The sequence below is a fragment of the Lygodium microphyllum genome, chromosome 26 (genome assembly GCF_053477565.2).
Source record: "Lygodium microphyllum isolate KBCC chromosome 26, Lygodium_microphyllum_v1.1.10, whole genome shotgun sequence".
Lineage (NCBI taxonomy): Eukaryota > Viridiplantae > Streptophyta > Polypodiopsida > Schizaeales > Lygodiaceae > Lygodium > Lygodium microphyllum.
In genome coordinates, this window is record NC_141160.1 from 105,909,013 (window position 1) to 105,932,927 (window position 23,915).

The 23,915-nt window shown below is 41.6% G+C and overlaps 1 protein-coding gene across 1 annotated transcript in view; it reads left to right on the top strand.

Moving 5' to 3' along the window:
• The window catches only part of LOC148013642 (nuclear pore complex protein), a 111,837-nt gene that overhangs the window by 1,634 nt on the left and 86,288 nt on the right, over window positions 1-23,915 (top strand). The window contains exon 2 of the mRNA XM_087668044.1: window positions 23,578-23,890. Within this exon, the coding sequence (XP_087524170.1) occupies window positions 23,578-23,890 (313 nt within the window). The remainder of the gene's footprint in view (window positions 1-23,577; window positions 23,891-23,915) is intronic.

The following is a 23,915-nucleotide window of genomic DNA, read 5'->3' on the forward strand; positions in this document are numbered from 1 at the left end:
TCGAGGAGAACCGATTGGGCGGGAGATCGAAGACCTTGCGATTAGACAAGGATGGTGAATTTGTTTCTAATGAGTTTACTCGTTTTTGTGCAGATAGAGGCATTCACTAGGAGTTTGCTAATACCAACACTCCTCAAGAGTGACATTTTGGAGCGGAAGAATATAAGTGTGATCGAGATGGCACGCACCATGATGGTGCATCGAGAGACACCTTAGTTTCTGTGGGTTAAGATAGTGGCTACGGCAGTCCACATCCTAAATCGATTTCCCACTTCGGCCGTTGATAGGATAACACCTTTTGACGCTTACTTTGGAACTAAGCTTGATGTCTCTTACTTTAGGATCTTTAGGTGTGATACCTATGTGCACATCTCGAAGACGCAGCATGACAAATTTAGGGCGGCTTCTCGACAACGAAATGTATTTGTTGGCTATAGCTTCTAGTCCCAAGGTTATCGCTTGTATGATCCCGTGAAGCGAGATGTCTATATGAGCCGAGATGTGCGGTTCGTGGAAGTTCCGGCCACAGAAGGGGGTGAGGAACACCGCGTACTTGGAGATCCAGGGGAGAGTTGGGCCCTCGAGACAGTTCCTTTGGAGCTAGATTCTTTTGTTGGAGATTTTTCTTCGGATTCCGAGTCTTATTTTCCACCGGCCATCCCAGTGGAGATTCCATCGGTGGATGTATCGGAGTCTTCGGAAGATGGAGAGCGATGAGGAGAGATCCGGCCTCCTCGTTGGGCCCGTGACATACTTCGAGATTCAGGGATTGAGGGGGTCCGTGAGGAGTTGGAATCGCAGGATGGGCTGCAGAGGTTACAGAGGCACTAGGTACATTCTATGGAGCTTGTTTGCTCTAACTACTATTTGATGTCTCGTGTTATGCAGCAGGATAGAGAGCCTACATCAGTGAAGGATGCTTTACAGTCTAATCATTGGCGGAAGGCGATGGAAGTCGAGTTGGAGGCTATTGAGCAGAATGGCACTTGGTTCCTTGTGTTTCGTCCCTCTCATAAGAAGGTGATTGGTGTCAAATGGGTCTTCAAGACCAAGTATCATAGTGACAGCTCTTTGGATAAGCACAAGGCTTGATTTATTGCTAAACATTTTGCACAGCGCTTGGGTGTTGACTTTCATTATACTTTTGCCCCTACAGTACGCATGGCGACTATTCGTGCTGTTTTTGCCTTGGCTAGTCATAGGAGATGTCTTGTTTTTCAGTTGGATGTGAAGTCGGCCTTCTTGAATGCTGATTTGAAGGAGGAGATCTATGTAGAGCAGTCTCCTGGCTTTGGTTCCTCAGACGGGAAGGTTTATAGGTTGAAGAAGGCCTTGTATGGCCTAAAGCAGGCTCCATGTGCTTGGAACGAGAAGATTGATTCGTTTGTTCAGGTTAAGTTGGAATATCGATGCTGTAGGGCCGATCAATAGCTTTATGTGCACACTTTCGCGGATGGTTGTGTGTTGTTTATTTTGTATGTTGATGACTTGATTGTTATAGGTGATCATCCCTAGAAGGCCAATGAGACGAAGGCAACCTTACATCAGAAGTTCGAGATGACGGATTTAGGACTTTTCCATTTCCTTTTGGGCCACGAGATTTATCAATCTTAGAGGGGGATTTTCATCTCTCAGCAGAGATATGTACATGAGCTCTTGGTGACTTTTGAGATGAAGGATTGTCAGTCCATTTCTACTCTTATGGATCCGAACTAGAAGGCCACTTCACACAGATTCTCCTTTGGCGGATTCTACCCGCTATTGTCAGCTGATTGGATCTTTAATTTGGCTCCTCAACATATGGGTTGATCTATGTTTTGTTGTAGGTCTCTTGGCTGGGTTCATGAGTGCACCTTAGCAAGAGCATTGGCTAGCTGCTTAGAGGATACTATGATATTTGAGGGGGGCCTCTGATCTCGGGATTTCCTATCCTGCAGGTATAGATGCTTCTGATCTTGTTCTTGTAGGTTGGAGTGATTCAGATTGGGTTGGTGATGTGGATTAACGGCGAGGTGGAGACATACGCAACATTTTCTCTGTACCCGTGTATAATTTTGCATCCTAATATAACATTCTTCTCTGCAGATTTTCTGCGTTTCACACACACTCTCTCTTTCTCTCTCTCCTCTTAATGTCCAACTGATGTACCTTCCAACCATAATTTGTAGCCACAGCAATTACACATCTCATTGTACTCATATGGGATGTAAGAGCAAAAGTTTCTTTATAATCTATGCCATTTTTTATACATAGCCTTTTGCTACCAACGGTGCTTTGTGCTTGTCAATGGTACTATTAGCCTTGCGCTTGAGTCTAGGCACAGAGACATTCGGGAATGGAAGTTGCCTAGCCAATTTAATTATTGGCCAGTCAGATTATTTTTCAAGACATTGAAATAATTATTAGATTAATTTTCAGTATTTAAGACTAAAAATTAATATTTAATTATGACTAATGTTGGAAAAACCATTTGGGAAGGCTTCCACTTGTCAAAAATGCCCACGTAAGACTAAAAAACGTCTTTAGAGGCTAGGTTTAGAGGCTAGGGAGAGACATTTTTAGTGGATTCAATCTACAAGAGGGGGAGGAGATGCTGCTGGTCTGATTTGCAGCCACTGAAGGACTTGCTGAGGCAGCCAAGGCCTGGAGAAGACCAATCAACAGTAGGTGATAGCATCTGCAGGTTGTTAAGATAGGGCAGTGGCAATAAATGATTGATTTTCTTTAGTTCTTCGCGAAGAAACTCTGAATTTTCTCTCTCTACAGCTTTCTCTCTCATCTCCTAGCCATTTCACAGCCTTGCTCCGAAGATCTCAGCATTTGGACCCTTGGAGACTGAGAAGTTGCAGATTTCTCTGCTGTAAACCCTAATTTACGGTAGAAATTAGGGTTTAGCAGCAGCCTTAGGAAGCATGCCGAAAATTGGAAGCTCCAGAACTTGGATTTTTTAGGGCTGAAGGTGAATTCTAGCTAAATCTAGGTGGAGGACTAGCCAACCATTGAATTTGGGGCATTTCCATCGTCTATGAAGTGGGTGAAGGCCAATTAAGTGCTTGAATCAAGGGGCAAATTAGATTGAAGACTTGTTGGTCACTTTGGACAGCAAGGGGAGTTTGGATTGTGAAGGGGATCGGGAGAATCGCATTGTAATTGAACTTTTTTTTCAATAAAGCTAAAGAAATATCGAAAGGGGTGTTGAGCTAAAAAATGCTCTTTTAGAGTAAAACCCTATAATGGGGAGCGGTTCGAGAGAGTTTAGTGGAAACCCTAAATTTTGGGGTGCCCTTTCACATCTATAAATAGACAGGCTGCCCCCATTCAGCCTTATTTCGTTTGTGCAGGTTTCTTACTCCATGTGCAGATTTCAGCCATTAGCCTCCTTCCACGTGGTTGTCCAGCCCTCTAGACTGGTGCCACTCCATCCGTGTTTGCTCCTACTATTGGCGCCTTCATCCATGCCGACGTCAGCTGTTGGCGATATCATCATTTGCTGCGATTTGATCATCCAGTCATCGCCAGCCACATTAGATACTGTTTCAGCTTGCTGTTTATAGCAAACTGTGCACAGTTTCCAGTCTCTGATCGGCGGTACACTGCTGCGTTTACTAGTTTCCAGCCTCTAGACAACTGCTGCGTTTTGGTGACCAGCTTGCTGCCATTCACTATTCAGCACTCCTACACTCCGACTGGTGGTCACAGACTTGAGATTCGTCTCTGATAGACGTCACACTCCGATATTGCTTTGCCCTTGAGCACACTGTATACTCTTATATTCATTTACAGCATTCATTCACTTCACAGTTGTGTTCTCTCTCTCCCTTGTGTTTATGTTTGAGTTTCTGTGTTTGAGTTTTGAGTTTTGCGTTTAGGGTTTGAGTTTTGAGTTTTGCGTTTAGAGTTTGAGTTTTGCCCTGTGTGTCTGTGTTTGTCTCTTTGTGTTTCTATCACGGTCGTACACTTAGTGTGTCCTTAGTGCAAACCCTAGCAGTTTTCTTCACATGGTATTAGAGCCGATGCTCTTGTAAAGAGTATCTTGCGGATATTATGGAGAGCTAGTCTTTGTGTGAGGCACATAATACTACTTGTAACCAAATCACAATGTCCCAGACACCTTCTTGTCCAGTTCCTATGATGTCTTATCAGGTTTCTCCATCATTGGAGGCCCTGAGACGGCATTATGGACTTGGTGAGGAGAATGACACTCCACTTTTACCTGCACATTCTTCTTCTACTTCTATTCCAGATTTCACTAACATGACAGAGGACTTTGAGGAGTACTATCGCAATAAGTACGGTGGTGTTAGATTTGCTACCACATTTGAACCAGTTGGTGAGGTTGGCCATCTCTCCGATCATGGAGGATATACGACATTCGGAACGTCTGGCGATCCATCTTCATCATCTCAGTGAGATCCAATGTCAGGTTTGTACAATTCTTTTGTGTTGCATGAATCAAAACCCTCACCTGTTTCTTCTTTTGAGGTACAGGATCCGGATGGCTTTGCATATGTGAACTTCAATAGATGGGGCTCACGAAGCAGACAAAATTCAGGTACATCTACAGCTTCTGTTTCATTTGAGTATGTCACACACACTTCTTACTTTCCTCCCATCCCACCCTCTTCTATATCACATCTTGATCACCTCTCTTCATCTTTCCAAAACCTTGGATTACACTCCACATCTGCATCACACACCCTAGGGGTTGGATTTTCCATCTCCACTGCTAGCACATTTTCCTTCTGCACCTCATTCTCTACCTCTTTGCACCATGGTACTTCGTTAGGGGGAATGCCACCCTTCAATACAATGCCTCTCGCCTTTCAACAAATGAGCACACCCATAACTCCTGGGTCGACTGTGATGGGCATCCCCCTCTCTATCCCTAGCTTCACATCTCCCATGACCACTCGTATGTAGGGGTTTCCATCTTCAGCTTATGGTGCATCTTCACACTCTTCTTGGGTTACACCTATGTAGGGATTCCCATCTTTTGCTCCCCGTGTTTCCATCCCATCTCCTTGGGTTTCTCATGTGGCTACCATGCCCATGCCTAGTCAGTCTATCCCTACATATGGATCCACCTTGCACACTACTCGTATGCTTAGTGGGCACTCTGGGGCCCATTCCCAAGTGTACTCCACTCGCCCATCCTATCCACACTACACTTTTTCACACTATCCATCTCCGAGTACTACCACTCTTGTTGCAATGGCCAAGAATGCCTTCATGGATAAGACATTTTAACGGGTTGAATTTTACCACTTGGTCTAATTTCATGCAACAAGTGTTTGAGTCTCAGGGTCTTTGGGACCTCGTCATTGGTTTAAAGCCTATGCCAGACCTTGGACTCTAGCTCACCTTGATTACATTCATCAATGGAGAGCCCGTAATGCCACAGCCAATGTTAAGCTGATGTAGAGATTGCTTCGTGAGTTTCACTCTCAGTTGCAGGACTTCCTGCTTGCGTCAGAGCGTTGGAGTCACCTTCTCGACCGCTATGCGGCTCGTGATCGTGCTCGGCGTATCAATCTCCACTTTGAGCTTCAAGAGTTCTCTATTAAGGAAGGGAATGATCTGAAAGTCAAGCTGGTTGAATATACGCGGTTACTTGCCGAGTTCGCCACTACTGGCTCTCCAAAGTCAGATGATGATTAGGTCACATTCTTCTTGAATAAGTTGCCCAAAAAATACTTCAATTTCATTCATCACATCATCTTCTAACCTCGATTGCCAACCTTCTACGAGTTTGAGTGCTAGTTCTAGTGTTACGCAAGGTTGCATGATCAAGTTCACAAGAGATTCTCATCACAACCTTATTCAGAGTAGAGGGGGTTGGTTGCCTCTTCTTCGGGAGGGAAAACCACCAGTGGTAAGAACTTGCCAGATGCGAAGGCAAGTCAATCAAAGGGTGATTCCTCTTCCTTAAATGGAACCAAAGAATCTAGACCTATCTGGCAGCAACTCCCTAAGAAAAACCAGTTTTGCATACATTGCCAGAGAGCAGGCCATGTGGACGAGGAGTGTCGCTCCAAGGCCCAAGGTCTTCTACCTAAAAAGCCTTAGCAAACCACTGCGATTGCACAATCCAGTGGAGCTACGCCTTCCGCTTCTACTTCCTCTACTTCTTTAGCACCTGCCGTTGCTGTTGGACATGTGGCTTGAGTACAGCCTCAGCAACCCATCTCTTTCACTACCCCCGAGGGAATGGCTGATTGGGCTGCAGGTTTCGATCTTGTTGCACTTCATGCATCTATCTCACCTTCCTCCCCACCTTGTCAGGTGTTCCCTTGGCAGAGCCCTGCCATTGGACGTATGCGATGCTGGCCATCATTTTAGACTAGCATGTCTCTACGTTCTTTTAGATACCCTAGGTCAGTCTAGCATTCATTTTTCGCACTCTTAGAATCGGGCCCATAGGATTCAGTGTCCGCTTTTCCATTTTTTTGACTTTCGCTGCATTTACTCACACATACACATTCATTGCATTTATTTTGAGCTAGATTTTCTTTCTGTTATGTTTTGCTTTGAAGCATCTCACCACTAACCTCTGTGTTTGCAGATTCTCATCTCTTTTGCAAGGTTTTGTCTTTCAGTGTAGGGCTAACTTGCAGATTGCTTTGGTTCTACCTGGGCTAGAGACGTGGGGATGCGCACCATTCCTTTCATGGTTTCATCATTCTAGGAGTACTTGCTCTTCTTCCGGTATGGCGGTTTTCCCTCCCGAGGCGGATCGTCCAGTATCTCTCCCGATGCTATCATGGCGGTGACTTCTACCTTGCTCTTCTAGCGGGGTGCTTTATCCACTTCATTCACTTTCTCTTCTTTCATTCCTTATGGTTCTCGGCACCATCCAAAGACCGACATCAGGCTCCTCTTCCTTCTTCAGCATCCACATCTCGGTTGAAAGGGGGTTCCTATCCTTCTTGGTATTCTACAGGCTTCAACACTTTGTTTTCGACATTGACTTTCTCTCCCTATTGTACCTTACTCTTTGCATTGCATGATTTCTTCATCTTTGTACTAGGACGCTCGGGCAAGTGAACAATTTTTCCAGGAGGGACATTGTCCAAGTGGCACCTGTTGCATGAGCATTCTTCAGCATGTAGCATACTTTGCATCTCATTGTGCAGAGCACCACTTGAGCGGATCCTAAGTTGTTTCCATTGGCGGCTGTTGTTACCCCACCACCATCCTCCTTCATCACATGGATACCTCATCACCTATTTTTCCTCATTATCGACACCCTGAGTGGATGGGTTAGCTTGTACTGTTTTATAATGTATTGGGTATACCCTCCCTACTCTTGTCTTCTAGGTCACTTTTACTCAATCAGTCGCATTCCATAAAATTTATCTCACTTATTTAAAAAAAAAAGGTTCCATGTGGTTCCATCCGCCTTTGTAGGGCTTGGTAGGCCACTGGGCAGTTGACATGTACCCTTTGTCCGATGCCTTGTCCTCTCTGGGGTAACTACTTGGATTCCCTTGGTAAGATAACCATCACCTCTGTAGTCTTGGTAGGACAGCCGACGTGCACCCTTTGTCTGATGCCCTGGCTGCTTTGGGATGGGATGCCTTGGGGTCAATAAACATCACAGTGGTTGGCTTAACCTTTCAGCTCAGTTTTGGGCTTGAGAGGGGGTGTTGAGCTAAAACATGCATTACTTACTGGTTAGTCTCTTAAACAACGCCAAAACACACTAAAAAATGCTCTTTTAGAGTAAAACCTTTAAACGAGAAGTGGTTCGAGAGAGTTCAGTGGAAACCCTAACTTTTGGGGCGCCCTTTCATATCTATAAATAGACAGGCTGCCTCCATTCAGCCTTATTCCGTCTGTGCAGGTTTCTCACTCCGCGTGCAGATTTCAGCCATCAGCCTTCTTTCACGTGGCTGTCCAGCCCTCGATACTGTTGCCACTCCATCCTTGTTTGCTCATGCTGCTGGCGCCTTCATCCATGCTGACATCATCATCTATTGCAATTTGATCATCGAGTCATCGCCAGCCACATTAGACACTGTTACAGCCTGCTGTTTACAGCAAACTGTGCGCAGTCTCTAGCCTCTAATCGGCGGTACACTTGCGTTTGCCAGTTTCCAGCCTCTAGACAACTGCTGCATTTTGGTGACCAGCCTGCTGCCATTCACTGTCAACACTCCTACACTTCAACTGGTGGTCACAGACTTGGGATCCGTCTTTGGTGGACGTCACACTCCGACATTGCTCTGCCCTTGAGCACACTGTACACTCTTACATTCATTTACAGCATTCATTCACTTCAGAGTTGTGTTCTCTCTCTCCCTTCTTCTGTTTGTGTTTGAGTTTTGAGTTTTGCATTTAGGGTTTGAGTTTTGCCCTCTGTGTCTGTGTTTGTCTCTTTGTATTTTTGTCGTGGTCGTACACTCTGTGTGTTCTCAGTGCAAACCCTAGCAGTTTTCTTCACAAGGGGTGCTAATTTTGGGGCCAATCGGGTGTGCATTGTCGAAGATCAGTAGGTAAATTTGTATTTTCAGATTTGCATTAATTATTTGCTGCTGTAATTAAGCTGTAATCAGGGGTTTACCACCCTATCCAAGGAGGAAGGCTGGTTACAGCCTTCTTGCCAAGTGGTAAATCCACAAGATTCCATATAGAGTTAGTGGCAATAGAGTCTAACTCATCCTACATGGCTTGCATCCAATGTACATCTTGCTGAGCTTCGTTCAAGGAAGTAGGCTCATCATCATCATCCAATAGTGAGCTCATAAATACATGCTCGTCACAATCATCTACTTCCATAAAATTAGCCAAATGGGCTCCTTCTACATCATGTGTTGTATGTCTAGTTGCCCTTCTAGTGCGTTGAGCTAAAGGAGCATCCAATTTACTCTTTTGGAGAGTTTGTAACAGCCTTCTCGGGATTGTTTTACTGCATTTACAGCAGCCCTTTCATGTTGTATTGCATCTTCCACTTCATGTGGCAAACCATCATCAATATTGTGTTGTTCAGGCGCAAATGGTGCAGCAGCAACTACTTGTATTATGTCTGTTTGGCCATTTACAACAGGCACGGACTCCAAAGAAAGTGGCAAGAGACTCTTAAAGACATCACCAATGTCATGGGTGGCTGGCATTTGAAACTGATCATGTGAATGCAGCATTTTCAGCAAATATGACATCCCTATTGACAAAAACTTTCTTTGTGTGTGGGTCATACAAGCGATAGCCCTTGCTTTTCAAACTGTTGTCAATAAATATGCATTTTACAACCTTGTCATCAAGCTTTTTATGAAGTTTTGGAACATGTGCATAGGCTATGCAACCAAACACTCGAAAGTAGTCAACCTTGGGTTTCGTACCATGCCAAGCTTCAGACGGGGTGACCATCTTTAGTGCCTTAGTGGGTGCACGATTCAACACTTGATTTGCACACTGAAGGCCTTCTAACCAAAATTTATGAGGCAATCCCTTGCTTTTGAGCATACAATGAGTTATCTTCCTAAGAGTGTGATTCCTCCTTTCGGCAACACCATTCCACTGAGAGGAGTCATTTTGATAGTGGTTTGATGCATAATGCCATGATCAAGCAAATATGTCTCAAAAGCATGAGACATGTACTTCCCCCCTCTATTCGTGTGAAGTGTTTGCATTTTCAGGCCAGTTTCAGCCTCAAGCTTTGCAACAATATGTTTAAAATGCATAAATATATCAGATTTTGCTTTCAACCCATACACCCACGTATGCTGAGAGTAGTCATCATTAAATGTAACAAAGTAAAGATGACCTCCAAGTGCACGTGTCCTTGTGGAACCACAAACACCAGATTGAATAAGCTGCAATTTCCGGACAGCATGCACTGCACCATCCTTTTTGAAGGCAAATCTATGCATTTTGCCCAAAATACATCCCTCACATGCATGAGGAGGTGGAGTTTTCACTAGAGGCAATGCATCTACCATATGACATCTCTGAAGGGTCATCAAACTTCCAAAACTCATATGTCTATAGTGGACATGCCATAGCTTTGCATTTTGCATAGCGGCCAATAGAGTAGTGATTGACAAAGCATCATGAGATTATACACCATAGGTATCCAATAAAAACAAATCCTTATATAGGGTCCCAAACAACTTGATTGTATAATTCATCTCCTTGTCTCTAACTATGTATTTGTCATCCTCAAAGATGACCTGAAAGCCATGCTTGCTAAAAGCAGAGATAGACAACAAGTTCTTTGTAATGCCAGGCACAAACAAGATATCTAGAAGCATGAAGTCAGAACCATCTGCAACAGTAATAGTGACTGTTCCAATGCCACAAACATTACAATTGTTGCTGTTCGCACATGTAACACGCGTGGTAGGGGGGGATGAATGCAAAAAGAAAAACAAACACTTCCTAGAAGTGATGTGCTGTGAAGCTCCATTGTTAAAGTACCATATTTGATGTGTTTCAACAGTATTAAATGCTGAATCGGCCATTGAAGAATCATAATTGTAGGTTAGAAATGCATAGTCCTCCTCCACAAATTTGGCTTAAGCATCACCATCAATAGATTTGCTAGCTGATGTCTCTGACAACCAAATTGGAGTCTTTTTATTCTCTTTGGCTAATCTCTCATGGCATTCATCAATATAGTGACCTAGCTTTTTGCAATAATGACATTTTCTCTTATTTTTAGACTTTTTTATGCTGACAACCTTATTTGATGGCTGTTCGGCATCACTCTTTTGCTGATTTTTTGCATTTTGCTTGACTTTTTCTTTGTCTTTAAACTCGGAAAGCATAACCATATCTCTTGAACGCAATGCAACATTCTTCCGAGTCTATTTCTGTTGCAACAAGAGGCCTTCCAACTTCATAAATGTAAGGGGATACTGCCCCCCTCAAAGACAATAGCAAAGAGGTGTGGAAACCAAGATATGACTTTGGAAGAGAGTTCAGTGTGATGTTTACCAATTCAACATTTTGAATGATTTCATCCACATTGAGCAGCTGCTTGTGCAAATCTTGTATGTGAGTAAGGTGATTTGTCATGTTATCACCGTTATCCATGTTGACATTGGCGAACTCTCTACGAAGATAAGATATTCTAGCCTCATTACATACTGCAAACATACGCTCAAGTACATCCCATGTTGATTTTGAGGTTTTACAAGACTGGATATGTTGAATAATCGATCTTTTCACTGACAAGGCAATCAAAGAAATTGCATGTGCATCTTTTGAGTCCCATTTCCTCTGATCCTTGGTAGGAGGGGCAATCGCACTAATAGCATGTCCTCTAGTGTTATGCTAAGGTGTTCGAGGTTTGACCTCTTGGTTGATGCTAATCACCTATAACATAGTCTCATAAGTCCTTCGCTACAAGAAGGTTGCGGACCATAAAACTCCACAGTGGGTAGTTTCATCCATCAAGTTTGTCCTCTTGAGTGAGGACACCAAGGATCTTGCTCTGATCATTAGGCCCTTGACATGTTATGCTGTCAGTAATGGACAAAAGTTTGCAGCCAAATACTTCTCTGTGGAAGTATAAATTGTACTCCTTAGAGTACCAAAAATCTCCTTGGGATTATGCAACAAGTACCAAACTATCACACAAATGTCGAAGTGTGTCCAATTTGATCCAAATCAGCACTCAGCCAAGAAATAACAGCAATGTGTTGCTATACCACACTTGCCTTGTAATGCCTGCCCTTAAAAGTACAAATTACAGCAACTTACATTTATTGAAATTTTCCAAAATTTTTGCTCAATCTGATTGTAATAGCAATTAAATGCTGTTGTACTACTTGTTTGCTACCTTGGAATGGGTGTCGAACAAAAGTTCCAAATTTCTTTCTAAAATTTTAAAGAAATTGTAGAAATTTATACCTTACAGCTTAAATTTATGTAGTAGTGTCACCTCAGGTTGTGTGTCAACAACAAACAGTAGTTGGAATTTGCCTCGTGATGTGTGTCGGAGCCTCTATGATAAAAAACCCCAAATTTCTTGTACAAGTGTTGATGACATTCAGCAATGTTGGCGTTTCCAATGAAGATTTGCACGTGCGACTGCAAATCGGGCAAAAGCCCCAAAATTTTTGGTAGGGAATCGTCAAAGAAATTGTGAAATTTCTTTGAATTGGTTGTCAATTTGAACTCTGGGAGCGAAAATTGAGAAGAGCCCCAAATTTTGGGCAGCACGAGCCGAAAACGGAAAGAGAGGGCCAAAATGGATGGAAAATTGCAGAAATTTTGAAAAAACCCAAATCTGAAAATCAAGATTTCTGCACTTTTTAGGGTTTGTAGAAATTTGCAGGCACGGTTGACAATATGGTGGATAGAGGTGAGAAATTAAGGGGCAGAGCTGAAAATAATAGTAGCTTCTCCAAAACAGTAGCTCCTCAGGCTATGTGCAGGCTACTTATGGGACTGTGCGTAGGAGTGTGCATAGGCTGAAAACAACAGTAACTTGTCCTTCTCCTCCTCAGGCAGAGAGCTGGTTGACAACAACAAGACCTTAGATGGAGTGGCACTAGCTGATGGTGGTTGAACTGAATCCCTGCGTAGAACCTTGCTCCAATACCAAATGTTGGAAAATGACAACTAGCTATGGAGGAGAGAAAAGAGAGACAATGAGAGTGTGCTGAAGCAAAAGAGTAGTGTACTTGCTGAACTGAAAGAATGAGAATGAAAGGTACAAGATAGGTCTAAGATAGACCTAGCTCTAACTCAATTAGAATTGACTGACTCTAACTAACTCTAAGAGCGGTGACACAACTTATAACTTTAGTTGTGTTTACACTAAGAATTGAAAAAGAACTAAAGACTAAAACATTGGGTAGTGCCTATAGAATTGGCAAATTCTAACATTGTTAGGAGGTTTATTACTAGGGATCAAGTCTATGCCATGATCCTCGAGCCTTTCAGGCTGTAGTTGCCTTGGAAGTGACTGAGAAAAGCAAGCAACATATATTTTTAGAGATGATATGCGATCTTTATCCAAGTGAGTCGCATATCCAACATTCAAGGGCTCCTCCTTCTCCCCATTTAATCATCATTATTCTTCAAGTGGTTTTCTTGTTGGAGAGAGGAGCTGTGGTTTTCTTGTTGGAGAGAGGAGCTAGTATTAGTGCCCACGTAGCTAGTGACTCATTGTTGTACGCGTCATTCTCGTATTTGGTATATGGATTTCATTTCTTGAGCACATCTTTGAGTTCTCTTTCTTTGTAGTGTTCTTTTGTTTTTCTCTCTTCTGTCTTGTGTTCAATAGTTTATTTCAGCACTTGTCTATTCTTCCATTGCTGCACCACTTCTGACATGGTATCAGATTGCAAGATCTAGATTCCTGTTGCAATTTTTCTGCTGATTACAAGTCTTTCTTTCCTCTACTTTGATCAGGTCTATTAAATGCTCGCTCCGCCTGCGTTTTTCATTTTCTACCTCTAATTTTGGTTGTTATACAAGCCATTTTTGCTGTTTTTGGTAGTTTTTAACAGGTTTTTCTTCATTTGTAGTAGTTGGCCTTCGTTTTTTATCAAATTTTTTGTTACATTGTATGTGAATTCTCATTTTGTGAAGTCTTTGTTGTTGGTTTGGTTGTATTGTTACCTTCAATTCTCTCTCCTCTCTTTTTCTTCCCTCTAGATGGTTTCTTTTTGCACTTCTACAGATGGTAAGTTACATGGACTTGACTATCTTACATGGAGTGTTGTGATGAAAGCTTGGTTTGTGCAAAAGTGGATTTGATACATTGTATCTGGAGCTATTTCTTAGCCTCAACGTCCTTTTCCTCTTCCTAAAGATTTTGATGAGGACAACCATGAGGAAGTTGTGCTTACATGGGATATTCAGATGATGCGCATGCATACTTTGCACTCCTTTGATGTATTTCTAAAAAAGTTCTACTGATGGTTACCTCCTATCGGACATCACTAGAAATATGGTCGAAACTTTAGATGTAGGAGGCACGTTTCCCCATGCAACTGTTTCGTAGTCTCATGGAAGAAGAAGGAGAAGAAGAAGAACTAGGATGAGGACTTCTCCGCTGAGTCCTCCTCTTTCTCAAACTTCGATTTTGACTCTTCGGCCAAGGAGAAGTCCAAGGCGCAGTTGGGATCCACTTCTTTAGGTGAAGGGAAGGGCTTGACTGCCCCTTCCTTTGCTGCTTTCTAGTCTAGGTGATGCAGTCATCCCTCACGACTCTCCTGTACCAAAGAGGGAGTGTGAGAGGGTGGTGAGATGGGGCAGCCGAGCCTTATCTATATAGGTAACAACTGCACATGTTCCAGAGACGGACGTTCTTGATGCATTGACTAAAGTGTGGGAGGTTTAAATCTTGGAGCTGTGATTGATATCCAAGTTCACGATGAACTGTTTCTTTCACAAAGAGCGGAATTGGCTCCTAGTTTGAGCTCATATGAGGGGACACTTTGGTGGTCTTGGCCAAAGGCGGGGAATCCATGGTCACGTATGTTGAGAGGCATTTTTGACAAGATGGTCTTGTATGCTACTGTGCGACATTGTTGACGGACACATAGATCTGTTATGACTCTTCTCTATTTTTAGGAGTTGGTACGATCGACATCGACATCAGATTCTCTCCAAGGCACCTTGGTGGTGCTTGATCACCCACTGCTTGGGTATCCATGGTTCTACTTTGGTAGTTCTATGTTGTATGGACGGTGATGACTCATTATCATTGTATCATTGTATTGTATTAGATCACCCATGATCTGAGAGAGGGTGTTAGTAGGATTGTTAGCTCATGTGTGAGTCTGTGTATGCTAGACGGATTGAGCATTTTAGTTTGTATTTTAGTGATTTTTATGTGGCACTTGTAGCATTTTATACTAGTCGGCTAGAATGAAATGCTGGCTGACCAGCTGCCATTTTTGGCATATTGTGGATCTATTTATTCAGGGGCTCCTCCTCCTCCTCATTCAGTCATTCATCATTATTCTTCAGGTGGTTTTTTTGTTGGAGAGAGGAGCTGGTGCCAGTGCCCATGTAGCCAATGACTCACTGTTGTACGCGTAATTTTTGTGCTTGGTATATGGATTCCATTTCCCAAGCACATCTCCGAGTTCTCTTCCTTTGTAGCATTCTTTTGTTTTCTTTCTTTTTTGTCTTTTGTTCAGTAGTTTATATCAACACTTATTTGTGCTTCCATTGTTACACCACTTCTGACACAAAGTTGCAATAAGGAACTCTTTGTTGTCCACATATATTTGAATGTGCAAACGAGGCTTTCCAATGATAGGAGTGATTGGCTTTGCATGCCCCTTGCATTCCATATCAATCTCACCCATGGGCCCCATCTCACCCTCTTTGATGCCTAGACGGGCAGCCATGTCAATAGAGAGAGTTTGATCATGCTCTTGGATCAAGGAAAATAAGTGTGTGCTGATCTTTGATTTTGCCCCATGCTCTGTGAAGCTGAGTGCTATCATTATTGGGCTGATCTGCCACTATGTCAAGCACTAAACCAGTTGAGTTTTTGCTCTCCTTTCCCTTACTATTATCCTTACCTACTTGGTGTGTTTAGGACAGCTCCTTGCCATATGCCCCTCTTGCTCACAAATAAAGCATTTATCTGCAGCCATGAGTTCCTTACGACGTGCGTCATTTTTCCCCAGGTTTTCTTTGCAATCTACTCCTCTTTCCAGCCCTATTTTCAGATATGCCTTGATTTTCAGCTTTATTTTCAGATCTGCCCTTTTTCTCAATCTTTACCTCTTTGACATTTGACTTGACATCATTGTCTTGGAATTTTGCATCCTTTCCACACAGCAATGTATCAGTTGTAGTAGTAGTTTCTATAAGCTACGACATGTTGGAAACAATGGATTTAATGCAAAAATCCCAAATCCCCTTTGGCAAATCACATACATACTTCTCCACTTGCTCATGGTGAAGGGGAATTGACCAATAAGAAATAACAGGCAACAAAGCATCCCAAAACTTCTTATTTTACTAGTCCAAGTAGTTGTAATCTTTTGCATCTAACTAGTTCCATGTTGTCATCATGTCCACTTTAAATGTGCTCGTCAACCAGTTTGAAGCAAACATTTGCTTGAACTTAACCCAAGTGGTAGGTGCTCTTCCTTGAATAAGAAGTGTAGACCACCATTGCAATACATTTCCCTTTAAAAATGTGGTTGCCTTATGAATTTTAGATACCTCTGTGAAGTTGTTTCCCTAATAGGTTGCATTAAATTGTTGTATGAAAGAGAGCTTTCAGCTTGTCTTGTGCACCACTGAAAGGTTCAAACTCCACACTTTTGCCACCCTATGTTAACCAGCACTATCAAATGCCTTTACACGACCAGCACTAAATCCTTGTGCTTCAACAGCCCTAGGGGGTGCGGATACATTTTCATATGGCCCACTTTGTGCCCTAGGCATCATGTCTATGTTGCTATACATGGGATTGTGCATTCCACCTAACATACTTAGATACATTGGGTGTTGAGAACCATACATTGGCTGTTGCATATCATAGGGATTCGTGTCATACATTCCCATATGCGGTCCTTGACCAACCATTTCATGAAAAATGGGGCCACCACCAAAGTATCCTTGTTGTCCCATGTTTGCATTTGCATGAATATGTTGTTGTCCATATTTCCATGGATTGGCACTACTAAGTTGGCCATGCATTTGCACTTGTTGTCCCATGGGTACCAAATCTTAGTGCTCATTAGCAACTTTGGGCTTTTCCAATGGAGGCTTAGGCATTTCCTTGTGTTCTTTGTGGCTTAAAAAATTCTAGCAACTCTCTCCTATAATATCACAATACTACCTTTGGGCTTCTCTTATATTAATAGCTTTGGACCTTTATCAAAATACACACACACACACTCTCTCTCTATGTGTGTGGCTTAAAAAAATTCTAGCAACTCTCTTACAATACTACATTTGGGCCTTTCCTACACATTAATAGTTTTGGATCTTTATCAACATACATACACACAATTGAGGATCCTTTTCCAGTTTAGCAAAGAGATTTGTTACTGTCCTCATCCGATCTTTGAACCTATCATCAATTTCTTCACCCTCTTGCTGGCCATCAACATCTTGAGGCATGGAAGTCGGTCATTTCCCACATTTTCAGCTTTGCTGTCTATGCACTGAGAACCTTGTCTAAGATCATACATTGCATTTCCACCTTCACCACAATAATGACCAAGGTGAGATGTATCACGACTTGATCATGTATCACCGTGTGAAGACATACTTGTTGTAATTAGCAGCTGAATATAATTTCAGCAATAATGCAAATCTTTTGACTTGCAATCAAGTGTTTTGGGCCCATCAATTCAAAGGATTTGATGGTATCATGGCGGAATGGAACCATGAAACCAGCCTTCCTTTCGTGGAGGGGTGGTAATAACATGATTATCACTTAATTACAGCGAGCAATAATTAATGAAATGTTGAAACACAAATATTTACTAATCAATCTTGGACGTTGGAAACCTTGTTGGCCCCAAAATTGGTGCTTCTTTCAGTATTTCTTTATCTTTAATTGCAATTGAATTCGAATACAATGGGATTTCTTCAAACTTTCTCAACCCAAAAAGCCCCTTATTGTCAATAATGACTAGTAAGTCTTTAAATTGATTTGCCCCTTAATTTGCTCGGACAATTAGCCTTCATTGATTCCTTGGGAAATGAAATTTGCGCCAAATTCGAATCTTGGTTGGTCCCTCACTTGAATCTTGGTGACAAATAATTATCAGCTTTGAAAATTCAAGTCTTGAGGCTTCAATCTCCTAGCATGCTTCTCGAGGTTGTTGTCAAACCCTAACTTTTGTTGACAAAAGCAAATAGTATCAGTGGGATTGCATACACAAATACAAGGCTACCTTGGTAGTGCCAACCAATGGGTTTTGGACAGCCGGGGCATACATGCAAGTATGGCGTAGCAAGGATACTTTGGTGGTGGTACCATTTTTCATGCTATGGTGAGTCAAGGACTGCATACGGCACAACTCCTTATGGTATGCAACAACCAATGCATAGTGTGCAAGCCCCAATGTATTTAGGTAGGGTTGATAATATGCATAACCCTATCTATAGCAGCATTGACATGATGCTTGAGACACAAAGTGGCATGTACAATAATGCATCTACACACCCTCGTGCTTATGGGGCTCAAGAAATGAGTGTTGGTCATGCAAATGCTTCCTATGGTGCTAGTTATGATGCAAACCCAACAAGTGCTCTCTTTTTCCAGCAGCCACTGTATGAGAACTTAACTTCCAAAGGGAAAACAAAAGACTATGATGAGGGTGTAAAAGGGGTGAAGTTTGAGTACTTCAATGGTTACAAGATAGGCTGAAAGCTGACTTTTATCCAACAATATGATGCAACCTACTTGGGAGGCAACTTCACCAAACCCTCTAAGATTCAAAAGGCAAGCACTTTCTTGAAGGGAAATGCATTGCAATGGTGATCCACGCTCTTAATGCAAGATAAGAGCACCGTCAATGTGGATACAATTCAAGCAAATGTTTGCTTTGAAATGGTTGACTATTGAGGTGAGACATTATGACAACTTGGAATAAGCTAGATGCAATGCAATGCAAAAATTTGAAACAATATAATAAGAAGTTTTGGGATGCCTTGCTGCCAATGACTCCTTATTCTTACATTCCTCTTCATGGGCAAGTGAGAAAGTATGTATGTGGGCTGCCTAAAGGAATCATGAATTTTTGCATTTAATCAACCATATCTAGCATGTCTCAACTCATAGAAACAAGTAGCACATCTGATGCTTTGCTGCAAGGGAAAGATTTGGGCTTCCAAGGCATGGATGAGAAGCCAAATAAGAAGTTTTCCATAGCTAAGAAAGGGGGAAAATCTAAAAAATCTGTTTGAAAAGAGATCAAAATAGCAAGAAAAGGGTTGGAAAACAGCTGCACAACGAGGAACTGTAGATAAATGCTTTATTTGTGAATAGGAGGGTCACATGGCTAAGGACTATCCCAATAGACAACAAGCTAAAAAATCTGAAAATCAGGGGGATCCCAAGGGAAAGAAGCCAAAAACATCCATTGGTTTGGTGCCATATGTTGTCAGTGATTAGCCCAAGGAAAATGTTACTGAGTTACACATAGCATGGGGCAAAAGCAGAGATAAGCATGCATTAATCTTCTTTGATAATGGGTCACGAGCTAGCTTTATCTCCATGGACATGGCAGCTTGTCTAGGCATCAAAGAGGATGAGATGGCACCCATGGGAGAAGACGGTATGGTACGCAAGGGCCATGGAAAGCTTATCACACCAATGATACCACTCATTGGGAAGCTTCGCTTGCACACTGATATATGGACAACGAAGAGTTTTTCATTGCACTACTTGAGGATTGTGATGTCTTGCTTGGTTTGCCTTGGTACCATCATGTGCATGCAATGATTGATTCACATACTAAAGTGATCACTATCAAGCATAATGGTTGCTCCTACTACCATTTCTAAAGTAATGAAAAATTACCTTTGAATGTACTTAGTCTTCACGAAGGATAAGATTGATAATAAAAATGTTGAGAACATATCTTAAGTTAGAAAAAGATCACATGTCAATTTTGAAAATATATGTTGATTGCTTTTCTTAATCATTATTGGGGTAGCTATTACTCGAAAGACCGGAAGATCATAGTATCAATCTTATTCTTGGAAGTAGCCCTCCCAATAAGCCACCCTACAAGGCAAGTGCAGCTCAACAAGAGGAGATAAATGAGTTAGATGGATGAGCTATTAGAAAAACCGTCGATTCGGCCTAGCTCATCTTCATGTTCTCTAGAGCTTTTTGTGCAGAAAAAGGACGGATCATAGCATATGTGCATTGAGTATTGTGCTTTGAATAAAATCACGATAAAGAACCAGTTTCTGATCTCTCAGATCGATGATGTTATGGATAGATTATAGGGGACAACTACATTCAACTGTATTGCTTTGAAAAGTGGGTATCATCAAATTCACATTAGACTAAAATAGTTCATAAGACAACTTTCATGACATCTTTTGGGTTATATGAGTTTCTTGTCATGCCTTGATGACTTACAAATACTCTTGCTACATTCAATTGAATCATGGATTGCATCTTCAGGCCACATAGGGAATTTGTGGACACTTTGATAACATGATTGCATATTCAAAGAATGAGATAAAGCATAGAAAGCATTTGAACACTATGTTCAATGAGTTGCATAAACACAGTTGGTTATGTCATGACGATGTAAAAGCTTGCTTGATTTACTTGACAATTGGATAAATTTTTAATAAAATGTTTAAGTATGTGTTGCACATGTGAAGTGTAATTGAGATTATTTCATATTTACGAGCCAAGGACCCCAGGAAATCAATGAATGTCAAACGCAAAAGTTGTCTTAAGTAGTGTTGCACAGATACTAGGTGGTATCTGGTGTCAAAATTTGGCCTAAGATATTTTATTAGCCGTAAGTGTCAGTTGTGGTGACACTAAGAATTTGGCATTTAATGGTACTTAATGCCAATCCAAGGGCTAAAGAAGACTCGAGAACACTGGGGAGATTAATTGGCCTAGTCAATTTAATTGTTCGTTGGTCAAACTAATTTTTGGAGCACTAAAATAATTATTAAATTATTTTTTAAAATTTTAAAGCTGAAAATTAATTTAATAATGCAAATAATGTTGAAACATGGGATTAGAAGGCTGCCACTTGGCAAAGGGGAGGAGAAGAGAGAGAGAGAGTGTGATTCGAGCCTTACCCAAGCTAAGAGAGACAAAGAGAACACTACCATAGCTGAAACCATAGTTGATAGGCCATTTCTAGCTAGCAAGAGACCCTCCGAGAGCTGGTGACATGCCCTAAAGAGATTATAGCAATAGGTGACAGCAGTTTGAGTGTTGTTTCAATCAAACAAACATCATATTCGATGTATTCCATCAATGGAGACAACTTTAATGGTTGTCTAAATAGAGTAGCACATCTGATTTCTTCCATTTTCTCTTGATAAAAGTCTGAATTTTCTCTCTATTCAACATTCTCTCACATTAATCTTTCGGGCATCTTTCGGCTGCGGTGGTTGTCCTTTGGGAGCTTTCGTTGCCCTAATGCCATTGAAGATGACATCTTTTTGCCCTTATTCTTCTTCTTGGGAGACTTAAAAAATATCTCAAATTGGGAATATTTGGCCAATTGAACAAAGATGTCGGCTGTTGCCTTCAACTGAGCCTTGAACCAGATATCATACTCTTCACCTCGTTGCTAGTCATTTGCATCTTGTGGCCTAGAAGGACCCGCTTCTTGGTCAACAACCACATTTTCTCCTTGTTATCCATGCTGTAAGCTTGTTTCAAGATTAGGCATTGCAGTTTCCCCTTCGTCATGTACATTGATAGAATGAGATACATCATTACTGCTTGATTTTGTCACACTATAAAAAGACATGCTTTTTCTAATTGCTCAGTTGAACACTATTTCAGCACTAGAGCAAAATTTTTGTCCTCTAATGAGGTGCCTCAGGCCTACCGAGTCAAGGGATTTGATGGCTTTTTGGCAATGGAACCATGAAACAAGCCTTCCTCCTTGGAGAGGGTGGTAATATCTTGATTAATCAATAATTATATCAAGTAATTAAATAATATAAATTGAAATGCACACTTTACCACTTTAATCTTGGATAATGGACGACCTATTGGCCCCAAAACTGGCGTCTCTTGTGGTATTTCTTTATTTTCTATTGCAAGTTGGATAGAATACATTGAGATTCCTTGAATTTCTTTTGCTCTCCAATTGCCTTCAAACCAATTTGCTCCTTGGTTTGCTTGGGGATTGGCCTTTACCTTGCTCTTTGAGAAACAAATTTAGCCCCAAATTTAATATTGGTTGTTTGGCTTCTTGACCTTGAAATTCTTCAAATTCAATTGCTGGAATTCAAGTATTAGGCCCTTAATTTTCAACATTCTTCTTGGGGTGGCTATCAAACACCAATTTTTGTTGTGAATTAGGGTTTACAGAAGAGATTAGTCAAAATCTCTAGCTCTAGTGGCTCCGATGGGTGGAATTTGTTGAAGAAACTTGAGAAATGGTTGAAGGATGAGAGAGAATGCTGCAAAGAGAGATTTCAGAGTTTCATCGTGAAAAGAGGCTGGAATTTGATGTTGCCCTGTTCCAAACAGCCATGGAAGCTGTCATCCATAGGTAGAGACCTCTTGAAATGCTACTACCCCATCCTAAATGCTTTCACCTACCTCTGGGAGGCCTTGGGCTGCTGTCACATGGTCTTCGGGCTGCTTTTGGTGGCTACTAATGGCCTTGATTAGCTGGCAACTTGATCTCTCAGCCTCTCCTCCAGTTGGTGCACTTTAGAATGACTCTCTCCTCCCTCTTCTAGCCTTTAACCAATTTCTTCTCCCTTGCATGGCCAAGTTTTTGCCAAGTGGCAACATCCTTCCGAATCTATTTTCTAGCAATTTCCAGGCAAGCTGAATTAATTTTCAGAATATTAATTTTGAAAATTAATTTAATAACTGTTTTTTGCTTAAAAAAATAATTCCACTAGCCAATAATTAAATGGCTAGGTTAATTTATCTCCGAAGTATCCTTGAGCAATTATTAGCCCCTAGATCAACATTAATTAATGCCTAGTCTTTAATCTCACTACTAACATTAATGGCTAATAAATTGGTCTAGGCCAAAATTTAACATCGGTTATCACCTAGTACTTGTCAAGTATAACTTAGTACAACTTTTGCCTTTGGCACCAATTGATATCTCGGGGTTCTGGGTCCCACATTGCGAAATAATTAACTTGCACCTCACATGTGCGAGTCACATTTGCACATTTGATTAACATTTAATCAAATGCTAAGCAAAGCATCAAAATTTCACATCTTGATGATATGTGGACTGATGTAACTTGTGAAACAGGCTCTTTGAAATAGAGTTACAAGTTTAATCATGTCTTCACAATGTACAAATGCTTTATGACTTTTAATACATGCAAGCAATAGATAAAATGGGAGGGCTAGACTCCCATACTTGCCCACTAGACATGCTTTCGCTCAACAAGCTGCAGGCAATCCCTTCTAGATAACTGACTGTCTATCAATCTCCCCTTCACACCTTGGGGGCTTTGCAAAGGTGCTGCCAGACTCGTAAGAGGTCAAGAGGAAGAAAGAATGAGGGAGATGCCAAGTGGTAAGGGCCATGGTAAAAATTCATTGCAAAGAGGACCTTCAATCTCCACCGACATGCCTTCTCTTAACCCTGCCTTAGTTCTCTAAGCTTGCAGAACATCCTCATTTCTGTGGTGCTATATTTCAGTTTAATGCTTAAAGCCTCAAAACATGTGCTAAGATGTATACTGATCAATTTGCTGCTCTGTTCCTTTTCTGAAGCAGGATTTGTAGATTCTTCTATGCTATGTTACAGCATATGCTGTTCTCTTTATGTTCTTACCTTGGTGCAATGGCTTGTGCTTTAAGTTCTGGATTTAGATGCTAGAGGTTCTACCTACCAATATGGATTCATTTTCATGAGGGAGTTATTCTCCCTTGGTCAAGTCCAGTGTTTCTTAGGTACCATGGATCTCGTTTCAATTGTGATAGATTACCAAATGCAGGAAGCGAAGATCGTCTGCTGGGTTTTTGTTTCCCCAAGGTGTTGGTGATGTCTCTATTCCACCTGGGAGTATTGGAGTTGAAGAACTAGATACTGTGAAAAAAGAGTCTAGTTTTGAGCAAGACTATACTGGTCTCATACATTCAAGAGAAAGTCCTGGATGGAAAACAGAAGGTCGGAAAATGGAGTCTTCAGCCATGCCTGGTTCACCCATTGGCAGTATCCCAATCAAGAGTCTTCATGAAGATTATGAGCTCAGAGCAGGGTTTCCATCAGTACAGACTTCAATGCCAGTCCTCAATGTTGTTAAGCAGGTAAGCTTTCAAGTAATACAGAGTT